Consider the following 27,967-nt stretch of genomic DNA (forward strand, 5'->3'; position numbering starts at 1 on the left):
GTTCCCGAGTTTGTCACATGACTGACAACTCAATCAGGAGCTGCACAAATACAAATGTGATTGATAGCAGAGGAGCTCTGATGAAAGCAGAGGAGAGAGCAGGGAAGAGGAATGCACAGCACTAGACTAGGTGTGTGCCAGAGATATACACCGCTCTGCTGTGCGAGGAGGACATACATTGCAGCCTTCAGAGGAAGCAAAGCACGTCAGCCTGAGTGTGGGAGTATCAGGTGCCCTGCGAGTCGCGCAGCTGTGTAATAAAGCACAGGAGATGAGCTCTCGGCAAGCCTGCACAGCGGCTCATAGCCACTTCTTCTTTAGCAAAAGTTCTGCACTAGGTTTGCTAGCTTTTCTATCTGTGCGGCAGAAAAGTAGCTATTTTGGACGACCCTCCCCCCTCCTATGACGCGCTAATGGATGTGGGCATGCGCACGCATGCGCAGTGCGGAATGTAGCTATTTTTCGGACGGATAGCTTTTTCAGACGGCACACCGCCACCACACTGTTTGTCTGGAAAGCCAGGCTGAGGAGGGGCGGGTTTATGGGAGCTAGTCTACTTTAGGGGACCCACCGTAAATCCCCATAGAGAATTTAAACTGCTGAAAACGGAACGAATCTCCGCTTTCAGCTCTTTTAAACCCCCACAAGCCATATATCTATGGAAAGCTGAGAATCTGCTCTACCAAATGATGTTACTTTCGGTGAGTAAAAAGTGAAACTCACCGTGTACGAGCCGCCGATCGCGACTCCGTCGGCCATCTTACATCTCTGCTGCTACTATTTTTCTCCCTCCTCATTGGAGGGATTGTTAGCTGGGGGCGTGCCAGAGGGAAAAAAAAACGTGAAATGTAAACTTCTGTTCGGTAGTTTTAATTTCAGTCGGCCAAACTATTATTTTCTCAGCCCTGAAGGCCGGTAGAGGTGGTAACTTGTGAGTCTTCTAATCCTAGCAATGCCTAGCACTTATTCAGTCTTATTCAGAAGTTGCTGATATTTCCAGGGAGGGAAAGTACAGTCAGTAGCTACTTGTGGGTTTGAGCCTTGTCCGGGGAGAAGGGACAGCACTTTCTGGCACGCCCCCCCAGCTAACAATCCCTCCAATGAGGAGGGAGAAAAATAGGAGCAGTAGAGATGTAAGATGGCCGACGGAGCCGCGATCGCGGCCGTTCGGCGGCTCGTACACGGTGAGTTTCACTTTTTGCTCACCGAAAGTAACATCATTTGGTAGAGCAGATCCTCAGCTTTCCATAGATATATGGCTTGTGGGGGTTTAAAAGAGCTGAAAGCGGAGATTCGTTCTGTTTTCAGCCCAGCTCAAATTCTCTATGGGGATTTACGGTGGGTCCCCTAAAGTAGACTTGTGTAGATTTGTTCTGTTTTCAGCCCAGCTCAAATTCTCTATGGGGATTTACGGTGGGTCCCCTAAAGTAGACTAGCTCCGGGCCGCCTCCGGGTTCTGTACTGTCAGTCAGGCACTGGGAAGGGCAGCCCGGTGGCTCCCAGCATGCAGCGCGGGGTCCTCAGCCTCCTCCACGTGCAGCCGCTGGAGGGACACATGACCCGGAGACACCAACATGCCGAAATCCAAGCGGGACAAGAAGGGTGAGAGAAACCCTCAGCTTGCCTGTATCCTGCACTACTACAACCCCCAGCCTTCCTGTATCCTGCACTACTACAACCCCCAGCCTGCCTGTATCCTGCACTACTACAACCCCCAGCCTGCCTGTATCCTGCACTACTACAACCCCCAGCATGCCTGTATCCTGCACTACTACAACCCCCAGCCTGCCTGTATCCTGCACTACTACAACTCCCAGCCTGCCTGTATCCTGCACTACTACGCTCCTCCCCAGCCTGCCTGTATCCTGCACTACTACAACCCCCAGCCTTCCTGTATCCTGCACTACTACAACCCCCAGCCTGCCTGTATCCTGCACTACTACAACTCCCAGCCTGTCTGTATCCTGCACTACTACGCTCCCCAGCCTCCTGTATCATGCACTACTACAACCCCCAGCCTGCCTGTATCCTGCACTACTACAACCCCCAGCCTGCCTGTATCCTGCACTACTACAACTCCCAGCCTGCCTGTATCCTGCACTACTACGCTCCTCCCCAGCCTGCCTGTATCCTGCACTACTACAACCCCCAGCCTTCCTGTATCCTGCACTACTGCAACCCCCAGTCTGCCTGTATCCTGCACTACTGCAACCCCCAGCCTGCCTGTATCCTGCACTACTACAACCCCCAGCCTTCCTGTATCCTGCACTACTACAACCCCCAGCCTGCCTGTATCCTGCACTACTACAACTCCCAGCCTGTCTGTATCCTGCACTACTACGCTCCCCAGCCTCCTGTATCATGCACTACTACAACCCCCAGCCTGCCTGTATCCTGCACTACTACAACCCCCAGCCTGCCTGTATCCTGCACTACTACAACTCCCAACCTGTCTGTATCCTGCACTACTACGCTCCCCAGCCTGCCTGTATACTATGCGACTACAACCCCTTGCCTGCCTGTATACTGCGCGACTACAACCCCTTGCCTGCCTGTATACTGCGCGACTACAACCCCTTGCCTGCCTGTATACTGCGCGACTACAACCCCTTGCCTGCCTGTATACTGCGCGACTACAACCCCTTGCCTGCCTGTATACTGCGCGACTACAACCCCTTGCCTGCCTGTATACTGCACGACTACAACCCCCAGCCTGCCTGTATACTGCGCGACTACAACCCCCAGCACGACTACAACCCCTTGCCTGCCTGTATACTGCACGACTACAACCCCCAGCCTGCCTGTATACTGCACGACTACAACCCCCAGCCTGCCTGTATACTGCGCGACTACAACCCCCAGCCTGCCTGTGTCCTGCGCGACTACAACCCCCAGCCTGCCTGTGTCCTGCGCGACTACAACCCCCAGCCTGCCTGTGTCCTGCGCGACTGCAACCCCCAGCCTGCCTGTGTCCTGCGCGACTACAACCCCCAGCCTGCCTGTGTCCTGCGCGACTGCAACCCCCAGCCTGCCTGTGTCCTGCGCGACTGCAACCCCCAGCCTGCCTGTGTCCTGCGCGACTGCAACCCCCAGCCTGCCTGTGTCCTGCGCGACTACACCCCCAGCCTGCCTGTGTCCTGCGCGACTACAACCCCCAGCCTGCCTGTGTCCTGCGCAACTACAACCCCCAGCCTGCCTGTGTCCTGCGCGACTACAACCCCCAGCCTGCCTGCTTTATTGCACTATTACATCCCCCCAGCATTACCTATACTGTACAACTACAACCCCCAGCATATTGTACAACTCCCAGCCGGCCTGTATACTGTACTACTACTACTAGCATGTGCCTAGACTACTACAGCTGTATGAGAACTACTATACTGTATGAGAACTACCATCATGTCCCTATACTGTACAACTATCACCCATACCATGTCCTATGCTGTACTGTACTAGCTCATCTCATGCTGTCAACAACCTGTCCTCTACTGTATTGCCACCACCTGCTAACCCAGGCTCCCTCTGCTGCCCTTTTGATACTGATTTCTGTTTTTTTTTCAGTGTCACTAACCAAAACTGCCAAGAAGGGCCTGGAGGTGAAGCAGAATCTGATAGAGGAGGTGAGGACTGGGGTCGCCACACTGCTCATTGGCTGCGTCACTTGCGGGAAAACTATCCTATATAATAAAACCCTTTTGGGAAAGGAGGACGTGGACGGACGGCTGGCTTGCCACTGTCAGAAATAACGCCAGTTCCTAAACTTAGCACAGTTTGTCGCTGGGTGAGCGGGATTTATATTCAGGACAGTGGGGGTGAGCCAATCAACCTTCACCTATTGATTTTCAAGGGGAATATTTAAATTGCTGCCATTCTTACACTGTTAATTGCAGAGGCCTCAAACCTGCTAAAGCCAATCATAGGGTGACTGGGGTCCAAATGTAGAAAAGGGGGCGGAGCCACAGCCAATCTAGGGTTGTTGGTTTGTTTTTTTTAAAGATAAACTGCTTCCATTGTTACACTATTGATGGCAAGGACCCCAAAGCTTACAAACGTCATTGGGTGACCTTGTCAAGGTTACAAAAAGTGGGTGAAGCCATAAACCACCAAAATTTTCAATGGGAAAATTTAAACTGCAGCCATTCTGACACTGTTAATGGCAAGGCACTAAAACTTGGCACAGTGGGTGACTGGGATTTATATAAAAAAAAAAGTGGGTAGAACCTACATCAGCCAATCAAGTCATCTATTGATTTTCAAGGGGAATATTTAAAAAAAAAATTTGGCTGGGGCCGCCCTTTCCCTGCGCTGGGACAAACTGATCCTCCGGTCCCCCGCAGTGACGTTTTCTATTCCGCTGACTGAGCCAGTCGCTGGCCACTGCGCCTTGCGGCCCTAGCTGCGCACGTCCTTCATCACGCTCCCGCCGCCAGGAGCAGCATCCTGTGCATGCATAGTACAAGATTTTCTCTCGCAAACGTGACCTGTGTGGTAATATTTTTCCACAACGTATACATTGCTATATAATGGCAGACAGCCCCTCATCTGTGCAGTGCGTACGGCGGACACTGTGCGGGCCACCAGAGTGGACAGCATGTCCATGCTACGCACTAGTCACGTGAATTCAGGGAAGGTGTGCACTAGTAGCTGCCGTCTCCTCCCTGTGCTGCTGATAGCAGAGCCAGTGGCTGAGTGCTTCAGTTTCATGACTGACTGGCTGGAGATTGTTGTTACATGACCCTTAAAGGTGAACATACTGGGGGGGGGGGGGGGGTGCATGGTGGGGCTGTGAGTTGGGGGTACACAGGTATATTTGGGGATGACTGGGAGAAATGGTTATAAAACAAATCTCAGCAAATCAGCTTTAGGAGTGGTCGTTTGTCATTTCTCTCCAGCTACGGAAATGTGTGGACACCTACAAGTACCTCTTCGTCCTGTCGGTGGAGAACATGAGGAACAACAAGCTGAAGGATGTCAGGAACGCCTGGAAACACAGCCGGTACGTGCTCCCACCCTCCCTCTGTCCTGTCAGCCAGTGTAACCTATCCTCATGGACACAGTGTCAGTCAGTATAACCTACCCTGATGGACAAAGGGTCAGTCAGTGTAACCTACCCTGATGGACAAAGGGTCAGTCAGTGTAACCGCGTACATGTGAATTTGGCGCTGGTAGACTTGGGCGCAGGATACAGCGGTATATGGCTGATCCTGCTTCTGCACAAGTCCGGGGCGTTTTAATTACTGTTCCCCCTCCAGGCCGCCATGGATAGTGGGGGAAGGAAATAATTCGGCTTCCAGCGATTGCTGGAGGCCGAATTATTGTGTTTTTTAAGCAACTTCGGCTCCGTCTTCTGACGGAGCCGACCTTCCTCACTGAGCGCCGCTATAGACTGATTCCCATTACAGTCTATGGCGGCGCTGGCTGCGCCCAAAGTTAGCAGCGCTGAAAAGCACTGCTCCGGTGTAACCTACCCTGATGGACAAAGGGTCAGTCAGTGTAACCTACCCTGATGGACAAAGGGTCAGTCAGTGTAACCTACCCTGGTGGACAAAGGGTCAGTCAGTGTAACCTACCCTGGTGGACAAAGGGTCAGTCAGTGTAACCTACCCTGGTGGACAAAGGGTCAGTCAGTGTAACCTACCCTGATGGGACAAAGGGTCAGTCAGTGTAACCTACCCTGATGGGACAAAGGGTCAGTCAGTGTAACCTACCCTGATGGACAAAGGGTCAGTCAGTGTAACCTACCCTGATGGACAAAAGGTCAGTCAGTGTAACCTACCCTCATGGACAAAGGGTCAGTCAGTGTAACCTACCCTGATGGACAAAGGGTCAGTCAGTGTAACCTACCCTGATGGACAAAGGGTCAGTCAGTGTAACCTACCGTGATGGACAAGGGGTCAGTCAGTGTAACCTACCCTGATGGACAAGGGGTCAGTCAGTGTAACCTACCCTGATGGACAAGGGGTCAGTCAGTGTAACCTACCCTGATGGACAAGGGGTCAGTCAGTGTAACCTACCCTGATGGACAAGGGTTAATCAGTGTAACCTACCCTGATGGACAAGGGGTCAGTCAGTGTAACCTACCCTGATGGACAAGGGGTCAGTCAGTGTAACCTACCCTGATGGACAAGGGGTCAGTCAGTGTAACCTACCCTGATGGACAAGGGGTCAGTCAGTGTAACCTACCCTGATGGACAAGGGGTCAGTCAGTGTAACCTACCCTGATGGACAAGGGGTCAGTCAGTGTAACCTACCCTGATGGACAAGGGGTCAGTCAGTGTAACCTACCCTGATGGACAAGGGGTCAGTCAGTGTAACCTACCCTGATGGACAAGGGGTCAGTCAGTGTAACCTACCCTGATGGACAAGGGGTCAGTCAGTGTAACCTACCCTGATGGACAAGGGGTCAGTCAGTGTAACCTACCCTGAGGGACAAGGGGTCAGTCAGTGTAACCTACCCTGAGGGACAAGGGGTCAGTCAGTGTAACCTACCCTGATGGACACAGGGTCAGTCAGTGTAACCTACCCTGATGGACATAGCTGCAGCTAGGTGTAACCTATCCTGATGGACACAGTGTCAATCAGTGTAACCTATCCTGATGGATATGATGGTCTGGTGAGAATAGACTGGTTACCCTGGCTACTATGAAAGAGGGTGCCAGGAGAAGCCGCTATTGTCTGCTTAACCTTTCTCTCGTACTAACCATCACTCTCTACTCCTAACGCTAACCGACCGCTTTCTAAGCCTAACGCTAGCACTCCTTAAGCTAAACGACCCCTATCTAAGCATAAATCTAGTAGCCTACCACTAAGTATAACACTAACCTACCCCCACCTACTCCTTACACGAATTTGTAACTTGCGTAAGCCGCCGCCGATATCTGCAATGCAATCTCCGCTGATTTTAGCTCTTCTGGCACTTCGGGCTACACTCATTGCCTCCCACGCCCAGATTGTCCAATGGGATGCTATTGCTGTTTGTGCGGCGTTCAAGTTTTATTTGGCATGTTAGCATAGAAATGTCCCAGATCGATAACAGACCCTCGGAAACTGGATGGAGGAGGCGTTTGCGCGCATTAGCAATGTTTTTGCATGTTTCAGCTTAGGTGCCTGACTTTAAATTGTGACATCGGTGCTGGGTTTGTGGGTATTGGATCTCCTCACTTACACATTTTAAGAAAACTATTTATAGCTGGGCCATTTATAGTCCAGCTATATTTTTCTTAAATTTGTAAGTGAGAAGATCCAATACCAGTTGTAATATTTATTATTTAAAACTTACAGAAGTTGACTTTTGAACCATTTTCTCTTATGGCCTCCCGTATCTAGTCTGTTCATCAGACATGTGACCAAGTGCTAGTAGTAGCAGCAGCGGCAACAGACCTGTATGCGTCGCTCAGGCAAGAACGTGTGTTTTGTGACAGAAGGGGGCAGGGGTTGGTTGAAATTACAATTGGTTGGCTATGTTGGTGTATTATCTGGCAGATTTGATTATAGTAATCAAATCCACCAGGTAAAACAGATTAGTGTGTGGTCACCTAGTGATCGTAATCAGTAACGTGCCTTCCACACTGTATGTAGGCACAATGGGTATCTTCAATAGAGGTACTGTAATGGAGTGGTTGTGAATCTTACTTAGCCCTTTAGCAGCTAATTTATTTAGAGGCTTGTAAGTACTCCAGGCCAATTTATTTTAGCACTTTTTTTTTGTATTCGTTACATTTCCCTGCTTCTAATTAAACCGCTGTGATGTGTATTTATGGCCACGTGTCACTAGGGGGCAGTGTGAGACAATAACAGAGGACTTCTGCTTTCAGTTTCTATATTTTCTGCTAGTAGAGAGACATCAAAGCATTCCAAGAATTTACAGCACAAGGAGTTCTGCCGACTGAAGTCAAAAGCATTACTGAACTAGCCAGCACAGCCCAAAAACTCCTTTCATTGTTACTTGAAATGTTAAAAATGCAACGTTTTGGAGGCACGGAGGGCCCCTTTATCAAGGGGTGTACTGCTCTCGGCAACAATCTGTCTGCCGCTCAAAGGTGGATGCAGCTGATTGCTGGAGACACGTCACTGTTAGTGAGTGCAAAGAGGAGCTCAAACTCCCCATCTGACTAAGGCCAATCCACCTCTGAGAGGCGGATAGATGGTTGCCTAGAGCAATTTATGACTTTATAAAGGGGCCCTGCATGTCTCCAAAACGCTGGCTTTTTAACATTGCACGGAATGTACCCGCTACCTGTCTTCTGTTTCACAAGGGGCGTCAACCTCCCCCCCCCCCCCCCCAACTGAAACACACCCATCACAAAAAGGCCCAATCCTATTGTGAGTTGCGAAACCCACCGCAAGTATAGTGAAGTTAAAAGCAGTGCATTTATCTCTAACGAGATAGCTCTATTGAAGTTGCTAATGTGTTAACTATACTCCTCTGCACATGGACTTGACTAATGGTAATCTGCTGGACTTTATGCATTCAGTCTGCAGTCTTATTTGCAATCCATACCTTAGAGAGAACTTGGAAAGGAAATAACTTTTTATGGTGAATACAGAAGTTCCCATTTGAATCAGCCTCTTGTTTCCTGTAGGTTATTCTTCGGCAAGAACAAAGTGATGATCCTGGCTTTGGGGAAGGGGCCATGCGATGAATATAAAGATAACGTGCACCTGGTGAGGCCTTGTGTGAGTCCCTAATGTGACCCCTGACCTTCATCAGCCCTGAATTAACTGATTTCTTGTCTTATTTCAGCTCGGCAAGTGTCTCCGGGGGGAGGTGGGGCTGCTGTGCACCAGCCGCACAAAGGAAGAAGTTACAGAGTAAGATTATAATGTGTATATAGTATACTATATAATGTATAAATGACTCCCGTTTGTCTATTGAAAAGTTAAAACCGATAAATACACAGAGGTGTACAATACAGGCCCTGCTCTGCAAAACACACCCCAGGGGGCAGGAGCAGCGCAGACAGCACCACCTGGGGAGACCATCCACAACTGCCCCCACCACCAAGGAGATTACCCACAAAACTACCTCCCCAAATCATATAAAAAACGCACAGTAGTGAAGAGCATTTCCAAGCAGCACCTGCCTTATAAATGGTGTGCAGAAGCCCATCATAAAATTAGAGGTACATTACGTGCATTCAAACTGCAGTACCAAATAATTCAAGGGCTGAGCTGACCCCAATAACTCCTCAAAATTTAAGGGAGACCCTCAACTTACACCTAATAGGTTAAACTCTAATGAAAAGTTCAATAAGTCTATCGAAAGGTTTTATACCCTGGGCTTCCTCCAGCCTGATTGCTCCCTCGTCCTCAGTTGCCTTCTCTTTCGCTTGCTACTGGCCGCAAAAAAATCCTCCAGTCGGCGCAGTCCGGCCAGGTGCACTCCCCCATCTCACTCCCGTCACCTGGAATATCCTGCACTTGCACAGTAGTACGGCCCAGGAGCAGAACGGTCAAGGCGGCATGAACACAGCGGGACCGCGCGGCCAGGCCATGCATGCACAGTTGACTCGGAGGACTTTTCGGGGCCAATCGCGGAAAAACTGGGAGTCGGATAAGGACTGCGTGGGAGCGATCGGGCCGGAGGGGGCTTGAGGAAGCCCCGGGTATGTATGTTTTATTCATATTCGCCTATCTCAGGTTCCCTTTAAAAAGGCTTATGCCGCAGACCACTTTGCAACCTAATCTGACCCTCCTAGAGTTGGCAGCTTTGGATAATTTAAAAAACAGAACCGATATTATCATTAGCAATGCCGGCAAGTGGGGGAGCAGTTGTAATCCTTAATGTAGAGGGCTATAGATCTGAGAACTTGCGCCAAATCATTGTCCCTAAAACCTATACTCCCTTGTAGTCTGATCCTACTTATCATCATAAATCTGACTACAATCAATTTATTTCAATAGGAGAAACTATGGGGGTCATTAACCTCCTTAGCGGTAACCCCGTGCTACACACGGGGCAGCCGCCGCGGAGGATCACATGGCCCCAGGACTTTGAAAAAAAAAACTGGTGCAATATGCTTTAGCTAGCGGTTCGCTAGCTAAGCGTATGCACAAAGTTTCTCCGGGGTCCCCCGTGATCGCCCGCAATTACTTCTGGTATACGTACCCCCCAGCTTTCCCACGTCAGCGCAGCCGCCCAATCGGCTCCAGGCTTCGCGATGACGTAGATGACGTCATCTCTGATCGTCGCCATAGCAACGCTAGAAGCCGATCGGGAAAGTGCGCTTTTCGTGGGATCGTGGCCAGGTACGTATAGCCGGCGACGATCGGCGGGCAAGGGGGGGATCGGAGCAACCTTGTGCATACGCTTAGCTAGCGAAATGCTAGCTAAAGCGTTTTAAAAAATTTTGGGGGGCAAAAAAAAACCTCCTGGCGGACGCAGCCTCAAACTGCGTACCGCCAAGGGGGTTAATAAAAATATGACATCATTTTTGAAGGTGCGTTGTCTAGTCATCCCATTTTTCTACCACCTACCCAAGGTGCACAAGCCAGGCCCCCCACCCCAAGTTAGACCCATTGTTTCTAGTATAGGCTCCCTTGGGGGCATACGTATGAAATCGCCGCCAGGAAACTTGGGCGCAGAATTCAGCTGATATATGGCTTATCCTGCTCCTGCACATCCCGGCGGCGTTAAATACTATTCCCCCTCCAGGTCCATGTGGATGGTGGGGAATGATGTAATTCGGCTTCCAGCGATTGCTGGCGGCTGAATTACAGTGTTTTAAAAGTAGCTTCAGCTCCATCTTCTATGCAATGGGGAGAAAATGAAATGGTCGCGCATCTAACCAAGATGCACCTGATAGGTACTCACTGCATAGGGCTAAAAAGCCTCTTAAAGGCACAAGTGTGCTCATTGCAGTGAAACAGGTGCATTAAGAACTAATGCATCTCACAATACAAACAATGGAAGCAAATCCATGCGTTACACATTATCCGGGGACCTTACCCTTCTCTTATTGAGAGAGACATCTGTTCCACGCTGCAGAGCATGTTAGCAGGGGCGGCTCGTGCAGCCTTCTCTCGGGGTCTCAGCTCCGTCTTCTGACTGCACCGAAGTCACTCACTGTGCGGCGCTATAGCCATAATTCCTATTACGGTCTATGGTGGCGCTGGCTGCACCCAAATCTCCTGCACTGTTATTACAGCGCTCACCCTAGGAGAGCATCTATGGGAATGGCTGGACTCTCACCTTCAGCCCATTGTCCTGAGACTTCCCGGGCTCATAAAGGGCACAAAACATGTCCTCTACAGTTTAAAGCGGAACTGTAGATATAAAATAAACACATTGTTTCACTTCCCCAAGCCCCCAGCAGCCGTCCTGTCCCGAGCCTCCGTTCTCCCGCGGCCAGCTACTTTCGGTTTCGCTGCCGGGCCACTGCGCGGCTTTGGCCATACGTATCCTTCGCGTTCCCCGCTATTGCAGAGGGGAACTTGAAGAAAGGATACGCTTGGAAGGGCTGCACTGGCATCGACGGACGGTGCGGTGGCGGGAGAACAGAGGATCGTGCAGGAATGGCGCGGGACAGGACAGCTGCTGGGGGCTTAGGGAAGCCCCAGGTAAGAGAAACAATGTGTTTATTTTATATCTACAGTTCCGCTTTAAATTCTTTCCAGTGATGTCCGAATTATTTTTGAGTCCTACTGGCTGTAAATGCCTTGTATTCTTAAATACCCAATAGACTGGCTCTCTGGTTGGAATCCTGGCTAGGGGTCAGTACCTATTCAGTAAGAAGTCCATGGGCAAGACTTTTGAACACTGCAGGGTGGCCCAATTAGCGCACCCTTAGTGCCTGCTGTTCTTGAGCGCTTTGAGTCAGACAGGAGAAAAGCACTATACAAATATCGGAATTATTATTATAGAACTCTGTACACACATTGGATGAAACTCCGCTGATAAATCAGAATCCAATGCGTGTATGGCAGACACCAACCGGTTGGCCAGCGAGTCCTGGCGGGTTACTTTGGCTGAGCAACAGCCAAGAGGATTATTCTCCCCACATAACCCACCAGCCACCTGACACAGTGCTGAACAAGGGCAAACAAAGGGGATTTCTTTCCCTTTTCGGCTGGAAACAGTCTGCTAACCGCGTTCGCGACAAGCAGGCTGATCACGGAGCAGAGTTCCGTGAAACATCGCACAGGCGCGCGTGCTTTCACTGCTAAACTACAGCTCCAGGACTTGACGCCAATCGTTAGGCAGTCCTGGGGCTGCTGCCATGTTCATGCCCATGCAAACAGGGCGTAGATTTCAATTCACCGCCACAGCGCGCATCCACCATTTTCGTTGCTCCCCGCCGATTTTGCCGCTGTGTCCCGTCGCAGCTCACTTGCTCTGCCTATCTCTGTGAGAGGGTCAGTAAACCAATTTAATTGGCTCCTGGCCGTGTTTATCAATGTAAGCAACTCTCATAGGCTTGATAGACACGGTCAGGAGCCAATGAAAGCGGCTCCTGACCGGCTCACATGACTCTGCCGTCATAGAGACAGCAGAGTGGGTGTCCTCTGGATCCCGGCGTGGACGGCAGTTGCGGCATGTATATGCGGCGATTCGTCTGTATTCCATCTTTATGTTACCAGTGGTCTCTGGTGCTTAAGGGGGCAAAGACTGTTGGTACTTAAAGGGGAACTTCAGCCTAAACAAACATACTGTCATTAAAGAGAGTCTGAAGCGAGAATAATTCTCGCTTCAGACCTCATAGTTAGCAGGGGCATGTGTGCCCCTGCTAAACCGCCGCCATCGCGCCGCTAAACGGGGGTCCCTTCACCCACAAATCCCCTCGGTGCAGCGTGGGAGCGCTTCCTGGTTGGGGCAGGGCTAACCGCCGCAGCCCTGCCCCACGCACGTCTGTCAGCGCGTATCTCCGCCTCTCCCCCTCCCCTCTCAGTCTTCCTTCACTGAGAGGGGCGGGGGAGAGGCGGCGATGCGCCGCTGATAGATGCGACTGGAGGCAGGGCTGCGGCGGTTAGCCCTGCCTCCAGGAACGACCAAGTCTTGCGGGGGTGGGTTTGGGGGTGAAGGGACCCCTGTTTAGCCGCGGGATAGCGGCGTTTTAGCAGGGGCACACATGCCCCTGCTAGCTATGAGCTTTGAAGCGAGATTTATTCTCGCTTCAGAGTCTCTTTAAGTTACATCAGTTATGTTAATTAGAATAGATAGGTAGTATAATTTTTTTACCCACCCTGTTTTAAAAGAACAGGCAAATGTTTGTGATTCATGGGGGCTGCCATCTTTGTCATGGGGGCAGCCATCTTTTTGGTTGAAAGGAGGTGACAGGGAGCATGAGATAACCTGTCCTGATAACCTCTCCCAGTTGCACGCGCTAGGCTTACAATGTCAAATTCAAAATGTAAAAAAAAAAAAAAAAAAAAAAATGCACCTAAACAGCAGAATGAGAACAACATTAAAGGGGAACTTCAGCCTAAACAAACATACTGTCATTAAGTTACATTAGTTGTGTTAATTAGAATAGATAGGTAATATAATCTCTTACCCACCCTGTTTTAAAAGAACAGGCAAATGTTTGTGATTCATGGGGGCTGCCATCTTTGTCATGGAGGCAGCCATCTTTTTGGTTGACAGAAGGTGACAAGGAGCAGGAGACACAGTTCCAACTGTCCAGTGTCCTGATTACCCCTCCCAGCTGCACACACTAGGCTTCAAATGTCAAATTATAAATGTAAAAAAAAAACAATTTGCACCAAAACAGCAGAACGAGAACAACAACATCAGAAATCCCATCATGCTTTGCACAGCATCAGGGGAAAAAAAGCCCGGGCAGTTTTCTTCTGTGCAGCCAAAAATGAGGCTTGTATGAAACAAAGTTCTGATGCTGAACTTTGACAAAGAAACTCCAGGCCTTTTCAGTGCTGCTGAGTCGATTTTTAGTCCGGAGGTTCACTTTAACAGAAATCCCATCATGCTTTGCACAGCATCAGGGGAAAAATGCCCGGGCAGTTTTCTTCTGTGCAGCTAAGAATGAGGCTTGTATAAGAGAAACAAAGTTCTGATGCTGTGAAACTGTTAAATAAACACCAGGCCTTTTCAGTGCTGCTGAGTCGATTTTTAGTCTGGAGGTTCACTTTAAGTGGTTAAATACATTAGGCTGAAATTATGCACCCAACTTGCCTCTCCCAGAGTTAAAGGACAACTATTTAAAGTCAACTAATTCTAAATGCCATATATATTTCCAGTAATTACTAGCAAATAGCAATGTGAAGGCTTTATTTCATCTTCATTTACATGAAGAAAATGACATTTACAGAGAGCAGTTTTCACTGTGTGTCCAAAATTGCCTCTGACCCCTCTCACCCAGCTCACTCCATCTTCCAGCGCATGCCTTCAGGAGTAAGATTCCGGTCAATCGCTACCAAAACCTCCAGACACAGGAACAGCTTTTTTCCTCAAGCGGTAGCCATACTTAATGCTGAACCACGTTAGAGTGGCTAGGACTTGATAGTAATCAGCACAGAACTGTAAATGAACAATTCTCACATTGCTTACTGCCACTATACTTATGTCCTTGACTTGTAATATACACATTGTCTGCCCTTGTATTGTTTTTGTTTGTGTTTGTTAAGCAACTGCCAAGACAAATTCCTTGTAGGTGCAAACTTATTGGCGAAATAAAATTGATTCTGATTCTGAGCACATCCAGCATACAGAAATGGTCCTCACTGGCATCCTGTGACTGAAATGTCTTCAGAACAATAGAAAGCAGATATACAGCATCATATAATGTGTAAATAACTCATCAGCTGCTGCCTGGTTCCTGTGTCTCTCTGCCTCACTCAGTGTAAAGTAAACAGACTGCAGCCAGGAAGAGCTCATTCTGAATGGTGGTTGTAAGCATGCAAGAACAGGAATAAAGTATGGGTCCTTCTCTTTAGAGCCTTTCTCTGTAGTAAAAAAACAAAAAAAAAACCTCTCAACCACCTCCGCTCATATGATTTGTGAGAAAGTAGCGTGTGTGGGGGGACAGGGCAGAAACAAACCGTAAATAATTCCTTTATGAATAGTGACAGGGAAGTGGCACCTGTCTACATGGTACAGCTCTGGCCTAGACGCCGACTCGTGAAGCAGGGACCTGATAGACAAGGCATTCCCTTCACACAGGCTATGATAGGTGGCTGGATAGTGTAATGGTTAAGGGCTCTGCCTCTGACACAGGAGACCTGGGTTCGAATCTCAGCTCTGCCTGTTCAGTAAGCCAGCACCTATTCAGTAGGAGACCTTAGGCAAGTCTTCCTAACACTGCTACTGCCTATAGAGGGCGTCCTAGTGGCTGCAGCTCTGGCGCTTTGAGTCCGCCAGGAGAAAAGCGTGATATAAGTGTTTGTCTTATGATAAGAGACTTCTGAAAAGCCTATTGTTACTCGCTAATAGCTCTATAGGTATGTGGGGTTTATAGAATGACAGATTGATAGTTGTCCTTTAAAGGGCTGAATTCATTATCTATCACTGTAGTCAGAGAAGAGGCAGGAGGTGTATGATGTATTAATCACATGATCTGTGTATGATGGGCTAATCTCATGATCTGTGTTGCAGATGGTTTGATCAGTTTAAAGAGACGGATTTTGCCCGGGCTGGAAATAAAGCCACGTATGATGTGGTGATTGATGCCGGTCCACTGGAACAGTTTACACACTCCATGGAGCCACAGTTGCGGCAGCTGGGCCTTCCTACAGCGCTGAAGAAAGGTGCGTCAGCAATATATCTTTGTCAAGTTGTCACTGTTTTTAAGTAATGTTAGTGCAGCAGGGACAGCCATACAGGAAAAAACACATATCAGTAGATAAATACTTGTTCTACTTAACCTCCTTGCCGGTCTAAAAAATCCGGCAAGGAGGCAGCGCCGCACTTTTTTTTTTAATCTATTTTTTTTTTTTTAAATCATGTAGAGAGCCCAGGGCTCGCTAGCCGCTGAGCGGCGGCATCCCCCCACCCACTCCGATCGCCTTCGGCGATCAGAGTATGCAGGAAATCCCATTAAGAACGGGATTTCCTGCAGGGCTTCCCCGGTCGCCATGGCGTCACCGACGTCATGGACGTCACAGGGAATCCCGATCCGCCCCTTAGCGCTGCCTGGCACTGATTGGCCAGGCTGCGCAGGGGGGTGGGGGGGGGGGCGCGGCGAGCGGCGGCAATTGCGTACTACACGCAGCTAGCAAAGTGCTAGCTGCGTGTAGGAAAAATAAATTATGCAAATCGGCCCAGCGGGGCCTGAGAAATCCTGCGCAGGTTACCCCGAACTGAGTTCGGGATAACCGGCAAGGAGGTTAATATAACCTATGTATTGTACACATTTTGATTTCAGTGAATTTTGTTTAGTAAATAAACTGTTCCAGGCATTTTCCATCTTTACTGCCTCTGAAGCCAATGCTGATGTCCTCTCCTCCCTCTCTCTTTTTAGTCTCTTGGAAACTGCACTGTCATATCTAGCTTGCTTTGGTAAGCAAGCAGCAGTTCTATCTAGCTTGCAATTTTGGTAAAAGCAGCAGATTTCTGGCAGCACTACAGGACAATTACTTGACTCAAATGGTAACTGAACCAACTAGGGGGAATGCGTTACTGGATCTGATCATTTCTAATAGACCAGATAATGTATCAAATGTGCAGGTTCAAGAACATTTGGGAAATAGTGATCACAACATGATAACGTTTGAGCTGGTGACTGATAGGCCAAGGGGCAGCGGGACCACTAAAACTATGAACTTTAGAAAAGCAAAGTTCACTCAAATTAGGCAGGCACTAAGTTTGGTGAACTGGGATAATGTACTACAAGGGGAAGACACTGAAGGGAAATGGCAAGCTTTTAAACTTATACCCAATCAATACTGTAGTATGTATATCCCATATGGAAACAAAATGTCTAGGAATAAAAAAAGGCCTCTATGGATGAATAGAAAGGTTAAAGATAAAATGAAGAGGAAAAAAAATGCCTATAAGGTCTTAAAACAGGAGGGGACCGAGGCTGCACTAAGCAATTATAAGGAGTGCAATAAAAATTGTAAAAAAGAAATTAGGCAGGCAAAGATTGAAGCTGAAAAACAAATCGCTAAGGATATCAACTCTAACCCAAAAAAGTTTTACAAGTACATTAACTCTAAAAAAAGAAAGGTTGACTGTATAGGACTCCTAAAGGATGAGGATGGGAACTCAATGGTGGATGACCAAGGTAAGGCAGAGTTATTAAATGCTTTCTTTGCTTCTGTCTTCACAAAAGAAACAGCACTGTTGCAAACTACAGAGGCGGAAGAGTCTCAATCTTCTAACTGTAATATTAAATACTTAACGCAGGAAGAAGTGAAGGCAAGACTAAATAAATTAAAAATAGACAAGGCACCTGGCCCGGATGGCATGCATCCTCGGGTCCTAAGGGAATTAAGTTCAGTTATAGATAAACCCCTTTATCTTTTGTGACTCTCTTGCAACTGGCAGAGTCCCAGTGGATTGGCGTACAGCCCACGTTTTCCCATTATTTAAGAAGGGCAAAAAATCTGATCCAGGAAATTATAGACCTGTAAGTTTAACATCAGTTGTATGCAAACTATTTGAGGGGTTACTAAGAGATACTATACATGACTTCATAGTAGAAAATAATCTTATTTCTCAGCATCAACATGGGTTTACTAAAGACAGGTCCTGTTTGACTAACATGCTCAGCTTTTATGAGGTAGTGAATGCTAATATGGATATTGGGAATGCTGTAGATGTGATATACTTGGACTTTGCAAAGGCCTTCGACACTGTTCCCCACAAAAGTCTGGTGCAAAAGTTGAGGATGCAAGGACTGGGGAAGAGTCTGTGTTCATGGATAGGGAACTGGCTAATGGACAGAAAACAAAGAGTTGTGGTCAATGGATCATACTCAAAATGGGAGACTGTTAGCAGTGGGGTCCCACAGGGGTCTGTTCTGGGTCCAGTGCTCTTCAATTTATTTATTAATGACCTAGTAGATGCAGTAGTGAGCAATGTTGCTATTTTTGCAGATGATACAAAATTGTGCAGAATCATTAACTCTCAGGAAGATAGTGTCATATTGCAACAGGATCTGGATAGGATGGCTATATGGGCACATACATGGCAGATGAAATTCAATGTTGACAAATGTAAGGTCATGCATTTTGGACGTACTAATGGTCTAGCACCATACAAAATAAATGGGATACAGTTGGGGACATCAAACTTGGAGAAGGACTTAGGAGTACTCATTGACAACAAGTTAAATAATCGTACTCAATGCCAAGCAGCTGCAGCTAAAGCTAACAAAATTTTGGGATGCATTAAAAGGGAAATAAAAACTCGAGATGCTAGCATAATATTGCCCCTGTTTAACTCTCTAGTAAGGCCACATCTGGAATATGGAATTCAGTTCTGGGCACCACATTACAAAAAAGATATTGCAGTTTTAGAGCAGGTGCAGAGACGAGCAACAAAATTGATGCGTGGGATGGAAGGTCTCACTTATCAAGAAAGGTTAGATAAACTGGGTTTATTTAGTCTAGAGAAAAGACGCCTTAGAGGGGATCTAATTAACATGTATAAATACATCAGAGGGCAATATAATACCTTGGCGGATGAGCTTTTTGTCCCTAGGCCTTCTCAAAGGACTAGAGGACATGATCTGCGCATGGAGGAAAAACGTTTTAGCCATTTATTTAGGAAAGGGTTCTTTACAGTAAGAGTGATTAAGATGTGGAATGCATTGCCACAGGAAGTCGTTATGGCAAACTCTATACCTGCATTTAAACGGGGCTTAGATGCTTTCCTTGCGTTGAAAGACATCCATGGCTACAATTACTAGGTAATGCCTAATGATGTTGATCCAGGGATTTTATCTGATTGCCATCTGGAGTCGGGAAGGAATTTTTCCCTTTAGGGGCTAATTGGACCATGCCTTGTAAGGGTTTTTTCGCCTTCCTCTGGATCAACAGGGATATGTGAGGGAGCAGGCTGGTGTTGTACTTTATACTGGTTGAACTCGATGGACGTATGTCTTTTTTCAACCAAAATAACTATGTAACTATGTAACACATGAGCACACCCATATATTGTGCTTCTGCAGAGGGGTGAGGTGTATTTCCCTTCTCAGCCCCATGCCACACTGTACTGCCCTCAGCCAAGGAGCAGTAATGTGGGAGGGGATATATAAAGCTTCCCTCTCCCTGGCAATGTAGCAGAATATAACCAGGCGGATGATTTTTGTACAGACTCCACAGCCCTGCATTTTACTCAGGAAGAAACGTACTTCTAATTTGTATGTGTTTACAAGTATTTAAAATTTAACATATTTGTTTTTCGCGATAGTGGTCCTTTAACAGGTAGTCCCTGGTAACGAAAGAGATGGGGACTGTAGTTAGGGCACCTAATAAATAAAGAAAACAGCAGTTTAACTTACCTGGGGCGTCGTCTAACCCCCTGCAGTCATCCTGTGCCCGCGCTATGATTCCACGATCCTCCACTCACCTGCATCACCCCTCTGTCAGCCGGGCGAGCCACTGGCCGCACGCGCCCTCAGTCCCTGCGCATGTGCAGTACACTGGTTTATGTACTTGGCGATCTATGACACCTATTCTAATAGGCCATCTACATAATATAGCCAGGGGCGTAGCAATAGGGGGTGCAGAGGTAGCGACCGCATCGGGGCCCTTGGGCCAGAGGGGCCCCGAAGGGCCCTCCCTCAACTACAGTATTAGCTCTCTATTGGTCCTGTACTGGTAATAATCACTTCTATAGATACTTTAAATAGTGCTAATCATTAACAAGCTGTTCCCCACCCCCTTCTTGCACCTCTGACACTGTAGTTGCCATTGGCAGGTTTTGGTGCGCCGTGTCAATTGTTGTGTATAGAGTGCTTGGGGGGCCCCATTGTAAAACTTGCATCGGGGCCCACAGCACCGTAGCTACGCCACTGAATATAGCCTTAAATTTGGACTTCCTTTGTAACCTAATAATATGATATCCTAAAGATGGGGAACAAATGCCCTTATTCTCCCATGGGGAACATGCTCTCTCTGAACTGCAAGTGCTCCCCATATGGAAGAATTTTGCAGTTAGTTTTACTCAACTGCCACATGCTTCCCACTCACTAGACATAATTTCTGTACTATCTGATGTCTGTTGTATCTGCCCATCAAGCGTGCAGTAATGCCTACCTCAAGCTTCTATGCTTAGAGATTTACACTTCCAAGGAACGTTTGTTTGTTTGATAAAGAAGTAAATGTAACCAGTAATGTGTGTATAATATTTGTATGTGTCTAATTTTTTCTTATGCCATCCATATAGATGTTATAACATAGCCTCACTTTTTTCTTTCAATAAACTTAAAAGAGAAAAAAGTTTTCTTGTGCTGCGCATGTGCAGAATGCGCCCGTCCATGGGAGCACAATCAGGAGCTTGTGGCCGATACTCAGATATGTTGCTAGATATTTTTGCTATTGGTATACTGTTTATAACCCTGTTGTGTGAAATTTTTGTATATTCTTTCTATAGAAGTACAAGATTACCTTTTTATATAAAAGGATTCTGGTTTAAGACATTAGACCAGAAGTTATTTAATTGGCGATAGCTGTGATACTACAATACATATTTGTTGGTATGACAGTGGCTGAGAGCCCATATCTGACCAACCCTAGGAGAACTGACGCTTAAAGCGGTATAAAACCCTGACATAATATTCAATAAAAACATGTTTTCCTACTTTCTATATGCCATACGTTTAGCACATTTGCTTTTGTGCATAAGTATTATTCATTTAGAAATTATACGTTCCTAAAGTACACTTATTTTACTCTGAGAGCTGACTTTGCATTTATTTATAACTGCTTTATTCATCCTCTAACTTAATCAGAAAGCAAGACTTTGTTCAGGGGACCCGGCAGAGTGAGAGAAGGCTTTGTTTCCATTTCTCACTTGATACAATTAAACACAAGATAACATTATGTAAAGTTCGGAAGCAGCCATCACTGCTGGAAGGGAAATTTCTAAAGCCTGTGTTAACCCTTTGAATGCAGTTCTAGTAAAAAAAAAAATTGCTGGTTGTATATAATATGCTGTAAATATTCTATTAGAGCAAAATAGAAATGCTGGTTAATGATGATTATTACTCTCCACAGCTGGTTCACCTATTTTATATAGGCATTAAAAAAACAGAACGTCTGCAGCCAGTCAGAATGGTGCTTGCAGGTTCATTTAAAGTTCCATACACACACAAGGCCAGATCTATACTTTTCCCACCCCCGGGCCTAGGCCAACTTTCTTGCATCTTCCCTTCCATGTGCAGCAGCCCCTTCCTAATCCTTCTGCAGCCCTCTTCCATGTGTAACATTCATGTACAGCAGCCTCCTTCAGTTCTGTACAGGTCCCTTGGGCAGCAGCTCTCTTTCCATGTGTTAGTTCTTATTTACAACATTCGCAGCCTCTTCTTCCATATACTGCAACGCCTCTTCCATGTCCAGCCCCCCTCGGCAAGTTTCCGCCCAAGCCCTGTGCACACAGCCGATCAGGAGGAGGGGATATGATACCGTTGTATATGTGACGCCTGGGTTGGCTGATCAGTGATGAGACTCGCATGTTAGCGCTGCCTCATGGAACAGATTATCATTTCTTCGCCCTGACCCGCTCTGCTTCCCCTCTTGCAGGAGTCGTGACCCTCTTGTCGGATTATGAAGTGTGTAAAGAGGGCGACACTCTGACCCCCGAGCAAGCTCGCGTCCTGGTGAGTAACTCATCTTACATTGATTGTCCATTGCTGGTCTTAAAGGATACCCGAGGTGACCTTATGAGATGGACACATGTATGTACAGTGCCACGCACACAAATAACAAGGCTGTGTTCCTTTCTTTTTATTACTCTTCCTGATAGAGTTAAAAATCAGGTATGCAAGCGACAGTTTGTCTGGGTCGGGATCATGCCGGACTATAGAGTAACCCTCGCTGGTAAGGAATTACAACCATAAAACACTTTCCTGGCAGAAAATGGCTTTTAAGAGCAGGAAAGAGATAAAAAAGGGCCAATAGTCCATAGATTTAAGATATAAGTGTTATTTGTCTTGTCTAGTATGTATTTAGAGTCTAGCCTGTCTAATTCCTCCTCATTTGTGACTAATCACAAGTTGTAATTGGATCTCTCAGCTGTACCAGCTGGTTGTCTCAGCAGAGCAGCTAATTTGTAAACACAGTATGTGAACCCTATGTCTGCTTTCATGAAAGTAAAAGGTAGACACACTTCAGATTTAGGGCCTGTTTACACTCCACAAGGATTCTGGATGCAGAAAAACGGACTCCAATGAAAGCCTATGTTTACACTACACGTGATTTTTCTGATGCAGATTTCTCATAGGCATTCATTGGAGTCAGTTTTCTGTATCCAGAATCTGCGTGTTGTGGAAATAGGCCCTCTTTGCAGGATTTCTATCAGCTGTAACAAAGATGTTTTATTTAAAGTTTTTATTATGCTATTGCTTATCTTTTCGAGCAGAAAGGAAGTTCTGAGTTCAGAGCCACTTTAAAGTTTCCCAGCAAGCTAGCACTGCAAATAGTCACCTTACCATATGAAAAGATATTTTCTAATTTGCAGTCTAGACCATTTTGCATGGTGTGAATTGTGGGTTAAGAACAGGACTGGGGGCTGATGGGCTTGGTGAGAGGACAACTGCTGGTAGCGCAGCAAATGTATAAGGAGGGCGGAGCTATGTCTGCTCCCTCAGACAGACAGCTTCTGCAGTGTCATTTATAGTTCATCTCTGCCTGCTGTCATGGGGCAGCTGACTGTTGAATGCAGATCGGTTACTTTCCGAAGTTGCCTAATAATGCATGTTTTCTTTTTGTTTCAATACAAAAGTAATTAGTGACAAATGTAACATGATGAACATAATTTATAGAAAATTCTGAGGCATAAGGGTGAGAGAACCCTGTCCTTGTGAGCTTACAATCTAAAGGAAAGGGGGGGGGGGGGGGGTCCAGACAGTAAAGCATACCTAGGTGACATCCTGCAGTGGACAGCAGTGTCACCTGATGTGGAATGTGATTGGAAACCAGCAACTTACTGCTTTCTGGCTTCCATGTGGATGGGTGGTGCCAGCACTGCTCTTCTATATGTGTACCAACAATATTTAACCGCCTGAGCGTTACGCCGCACAGGAGGTGATGCAACTTTGTGCCCCCCTGCTGAATAAATGTGCTTTAATACCTGCAAAACCTTCTGCTAGCACTAGGCTAGCTAGTAAATGTGTCCTGCACCCTCCGCTCCTCCCATTTCCCCGTTGGCTGCGCGATCGCTGGATCTAGGGGGGGTGGGGTAATGTATAAACGGGGGGAGCGGAGGGTGCAGGACACTTACTAGCTAGCCTAGTGCTAGCAGAAGGCTTAGCAGGTATTACAGGACATTTATTCAGCAGGGGGCACACAGGAGGACAGATAGCGGTATACCTGACACAGTGTCGGGCATACCGCTAAGGAGGTTAGATGTAGCTGACCGCATCTATAAGTAATACATTTTGTGTCTGGGGGGGCCAGTAAAAAAGCTTCAGGGGGCCACATTCGGCCCATGGGCCTTAGTTTGAGGACCACTGGTTTACAGTATACCTAGAGGGAGTATGTTCTTAGGTTATGTTTATTAACAAGCGCAGCTTGGACAGACATTGGAGGGGGAATGGTCTGAGTTATAGCGTATGCTTGTTGGAAAAAAGTGAGATTTAAAGTAGAATGATGGATGTGTTTTTATAAGGAGATTCCGGAGGGATTACCATGTCCACCTCTACTAGTTACAGGCAGTATGGGAGCTAAAGGGAGCTTTGACTAATAGCACTGCTACCTCTTCTCCTTTCTGTGACTTGAGGCAGTGGGATGGGGAGGCTGAAGATTATGGGACACTCGCTCAGCACCCAGTGCGGCATGAAGGTAGAAGAGGTATAGAGGAGGATGGGATTATCTCTAACTCTAGATCAGGGGTGGCAAACTCAAAATACAAAGTGGGCCGAAATTAAACACTAGGAGCCAGTCGCTTGCCACCCTTAATGTCTAGTGACCTCTTCCCTTCCTTATAAAGTTTCCGGATGTCTAATGCCCCCCTCCCCTATACAGTTCCCTGGTGTCTAGTGGCCCTCCTCCTTCCCCTATACCAGTGCTGTCCAGCTGGCGGCCTTCTGCTGCGGCCCCCCTGCTGTGGCAGTGTTAGCCTCCGTGTCCCCAGAGCTTTTTTTTTTTTTTTTTTTTTTTAAACCTTTTCCCCCATTCCTCTGATATAATGTAATAAATTACAGCCCCCCTCCGCTAATCTCCCCTAGTTCCCCCGTGCAGCCGCCGCCTCAACTCTCAGACCGGCGGCGAGCAGGAGATAGGAACCAGCTACACCGCGCACGGCAGCCGCACGGGGGACTTTAAATGCGGGACGTGACCGATGATGTCACTTCCTGCATTTAAATTCACCGCGCGGCAGCCGAGCGCTGGTGTGGCTGGTTGCTATCTGAGGTGTGGCGGCGGCAGCACGGGGGAACGAGACGAGAGGAGCGGAGTGGAGGGGGGCTGAAAATATTACATTACAGCAGGCAATCTGACAGCGATTTGTGGGGACATCTGCAGCCAATGTAAGTGCATTTTGTGGGGACATCTGCAGCCAATGTAAGTGCATTTTGTGGGGACATCTGCAGCCAATGTAAGTGCATTTTGTGGGGACATCTGCAGCCAATGTAAGTGCATTTTGTGGGGACATCTGCAGCCAATGTAAGTGCATATTGTGGGGACATCTGCAGCCAATGTAAGTGCATATTGTGGGTCCATCTGCAGCCAATCTGACAGCATATTGTGGGTCCATCTGCAGCTAATCTGACAGCATATTGTGGGTACATCTGCAGCCAATCTGACAGCATATTGTGGGTACATCTGCAGCCAATCTGACAGCATATTGTGGGTACATCTGCAGCCAATCTGATAGCATTTTGTGGGTACATCTGCAGCCAATCTGACAGCATTCTGTGGGTCCATCTGCAGCCAATCTGACAGCATATTGTGGGTACATCTACAGCCAATCTGAGTGCATTTTGTGGGGAAACTGCTGCTGGGGGGGGGGGGGGGGGGGTGTTGTCTGCCGGCCCTCCACCATGTGGCCTGGTATCAATCTGACAGCATTTTGTGGGTCCATCTGCAGCCAATATGAGTGCATTTTGTGGGTCTATCTGCAGCCAATGTGACAGCATTTTGTGGGTCCATCTGCAGCCAATCTGACAGCATTTTGTGGGTACATCTGCAGCCAATCTGATAGCATTTTGTGGGTACATCTGCAGCCAATCTGATAGCATTTTGTGGGTACATCTGCAGCCAATCTGACAGCATTTTGTGGGTACAACTGCAGCCAATCTGACAGCATTCTGTGGGTCCATCTGCAGCCAATCTGACAGCATATTGTGGGTACATCTACAGCCAATCCTAGTGCATTTTGTGGGGAAACTGCTGCTAGATTTTTTTTTTGTCGGGGGGGGGGGGGGGGGGGGCGTGTTGTCTGCCGGCCCTCCACCATGTGGCCTGGTATCAATCTGACAGCATTTTGTGGGTCCATCTGCAGCCAATGTGACAGCATTTTGTGGGTCCATCTGCAGCCAATGTGACAGCATTTTGTGGGTCCATCTGCAGCCAATCTGACAGAATTTTGTGGGTCCATCTGCAGCCAATCTGACAGCATTTTGTGGGTCCATCTGCAGCCAATCTGACAGCATTTTGTGGGTCCATCTGCAGCCAATCTGACAGCATTTTGTGGGTCCATCTGCAGCCAATCTGACAGCATATTGTGGGTACATCTGCAGCCAATCTGACAGCATTTTGTGGGTACATCTGCAGCCAATCTGAAAGCATATTGTGGGTACATCTGCAGCCAATCTGACAGCATTTTGTGGGGAAACTGCTGCTAGATTTTTTTTTGTCGGGGGGGGGGGGGTGTTGTCTGCCGGCCCTCCACCATGTGGCCTGGTAAAAAATCTGACAGCATTTTGTGGGTCCATCTGCAGCCAATGTAAGTGCATTTTGTGGGTCTATCTGCAGCCAATGTGACAGCATTTTGTGGGTCCATCTGCAGCCAATCTGACAGCAATTTGTGGGTACATCTGCAGCCAATCTGACAGAATTTTGTGGGTCCATCTGCAGCCAATGTGACAGCATTTTGTGGGTCCATCTGCAGCCAATCTGACAGCATATTGTAGGTACATCTGCAGCCAATCTGAGTGCATTTTGTGGGTCCATCTGCAGCCAATCTGAGTGCATTTTGTGGGTCCATCTGCAGCCAATCTGACAGCATTTTGTGGGTCCATCTGCAGCCAATCTGACAGCATTTTGTGGGTCCGTCTGCAGCCAATCTGACAGCATTTTGTGGGTCCATCTGCAGCCAATCTGACAGCATTTTGTGGGTCCATCTGCAGCCAATCTGACAGCATTTTGTGGGTCCATCTGCAGCCAATCTGACAGCATTTTGTGGGTCCATCTGCAGCCAATCTGACAGCATATTGTGGGTACATCTGCAGCCAATCTGACAGCATTTTGTGGGTACATCTGCAGCCAATCTGACAGCATTTTGTGGGGAAACTGCTGCTAGATTTTTTTTTGTCGGGGGGGGGGGGGGGGGGGTGTTGTCTGCCGGCCCTCCACCATGTGGCCTGGTAAAAAAACGGCCCTCCATGCTCGCGAAGTTGGACAGCACTGCCCTATACAGTCCATTAGTGTCTAATGCCACCTTCCTCTCCTCTCCTCTCCTATACAGTTGTAGGTGGCTAGTGGCCCCCCTCCCTCCTCTATATAATTCAGTTCTGGTGTTTAATGGTCCTCACTCATCCCTTATATACAGTTCCTTGGTATCTCAGGTGTGTCCCCCCCCCCCCCTATACAGTTCCCTGGTGTCTTGTGCTTTCCCCACCCTCCCCATATGGATTCCGTGCTGATCTAGGGCTTCACCACAAATTTAGCTTGTCTGGTGGTCTAGTGTGGGCCAAACATAATGTAAAGTGAGTAAACCACTTGTGGTTGAGTTTGACATGTATGCTCTAGATTAATAAGATGAGGCTGATGATTGTGTTTTTCCATTCCAGAAACTGTTTGGATACGAGATGGCCGAGTTCAAAGTAACTATAAAAGCCATGTGGGCAGCGGAGACTGGAGAGTTCCAGAAGTTTACAGAAGATAAGAACGATGATGTGGAGGAGATGATGGAGGACAATGCGGAGGAGGAAAATGCAGAGCAGGAGGAGGATTAATATTTCATCAATGATCAGAGACCAGAGAGCTTCCTGCTTCAGTACAGATTATAATACCTCGTCTGGGGGCCAGATGCCAGCTCGAATCGTTCCTCTGAGGACCTCTGTGTGAGAACAAGCTGGAGACGCTGGCAACAGACTATATCCGTGTTCAAGTGGAACCTAAGAGACATTTACCAAGCAGGGCTGCTGCAGAACCGCTTCCAGTGCTGGTGTTTTTATACTTGGAGCAGACCTGTGTGACAAATGAACTATCGATCAGCCTGATCAGGACTTGCCGCTTCTCAGTTTTTTTTATTTGGCATTCTGTAGATTTTAAAAGCCATGTTTTCAGTCTCTTGGCTGGGAACAGGAAGTTGGTGGCTCTGTGCCCTGCCTTTGCCTTCCTCAGCGTATGTGAGAAAAATGATTGGTTCCCTAAAGGTGCCCATTAATATGATCTCCCGAGCTATCAGATTGGTGACCAATCGGATACAATCTTGGGCAAAAATATAATCAACGGGATTGTTCTGAAAAATGGGTTTACTGAATGATCTGTACATCGATAGTTTGTTGTCGGTTGATTAACACTGCCCAATCTGATTGTATGGTCAATCATTTGGAGTGTACTGTGAATGGGCAACATTAAAATGTTCATCTTGCTCCCAACTGTTTTACTGTACCTTTTTCAACTGTAACAAGAACTGGTTGGTTGCTATGGGCAACAGTCACACATCCCACATAGAAGGCCC

The 27,967-nt window shown here is 47.5% G+C and overlaps 2 protein-coding genes across 4 annotated transcripts in view; one reads left to right on the forward strand and one right to left on the reverse strand.

Moving 5' to 3' along the window:
• LOC137521880 (aflatoxin B1 aldehyde reductase member 2-like) overlaps positions 1–817 on the reverse strand; it is a 54,422-nt gene extending 53,605 nt beyond the window's left edge. Inside the window, exon 1 of the mRNA XM_068241740.1 lies at positions 724–817. Within this exon, the coding sequence (XP_068097841.1) occupies positions 724–759 (36 nt within the window). The 5' untranslated portion in view covers positions 760–817. The remainder of the gene's footprint in view (positions 1–723) is intronic.
• On the forward strand, positions 51–27,884 carry LOC137521879 (mRNA turnover protein 4 homolog). 3 transcript variants are annotated; one of them, XM_068241739.1, is made up of 8 exons: positions 51–130; positions 3,562–3,620; positions 4,893–4,996; positions 8,583–8,664; positions 8,744–8,811; positions 15,548–15,699; positions 21,643–21,719; positions 27,072–27,884. In XM_068241739.1, the coding sequence occupies exons 1-8, from the start codon at positions 112–114 to the stop codon at positions 27,234–27,236; spliced, it is 726 nt and encodes a 241-aa protein (XP_068097840.1). In that variant the 5' UTR covers positions 51–111; the 3' UTR covers positions 27,237–27,884. The 3 variants fall into 3 exon arrangements, with proteins under 3 accessions (XP_068097840.1, XP_068097838.1, XP_068097839.1); XM_068241737.1 differs by lacking the exon at positions 51–130 and adding an exon at positions 812–1,184; XM_068241738.1 differs by lacking the exon at positions 51–130 and adding an exon at positions 1,197–1,602.
• Positions 27,885–27,967: the final 83 nt, after the last annotated feature.

The sequence above is a fragment of the Hyperolius riggenbachi genome, chromosome 6, assembly GCF_040937935.1.
Source record: "Hyperolius riggenbachi isolate aHypRig1 chromosome 6, aHypRig1.pri, whole genome shotgun sequence".
NCBI lineage: Eukaryota > Metazoa > Chordata > Amphibia > Anura > Hyperoliidae > Hyperolius > Hyperolius riggenbachi.

What these genes read in the sequence shown, in the direction of transcription:
- LOC137521879 (XM_068241737.1), top strand. Translation starts at nt 1,139, where the DNA reads ATGGCCGACGGAGCCGCGATCGCGGCCGTTCGGCGGCTCGTACACG. An exon ending in CGTTCGGCGGCTCGTACACG is followed by an intron (nt 1,185 to 3,561) that starts GTGAGTTTCACT and finishes TTTTTTTTTCAG; the next exon opens with TGTCACTAACCAAAACTGCC. An exon ending in ATAAAGATAACGTGCACCTG is followed by an intron (nt 8,665 to 8,743) that starts GTGAGGCCTTGT and finishes GTCTTATTTCAG; the next exon opens with CTCGGCAAGTGTCTCCGGGG.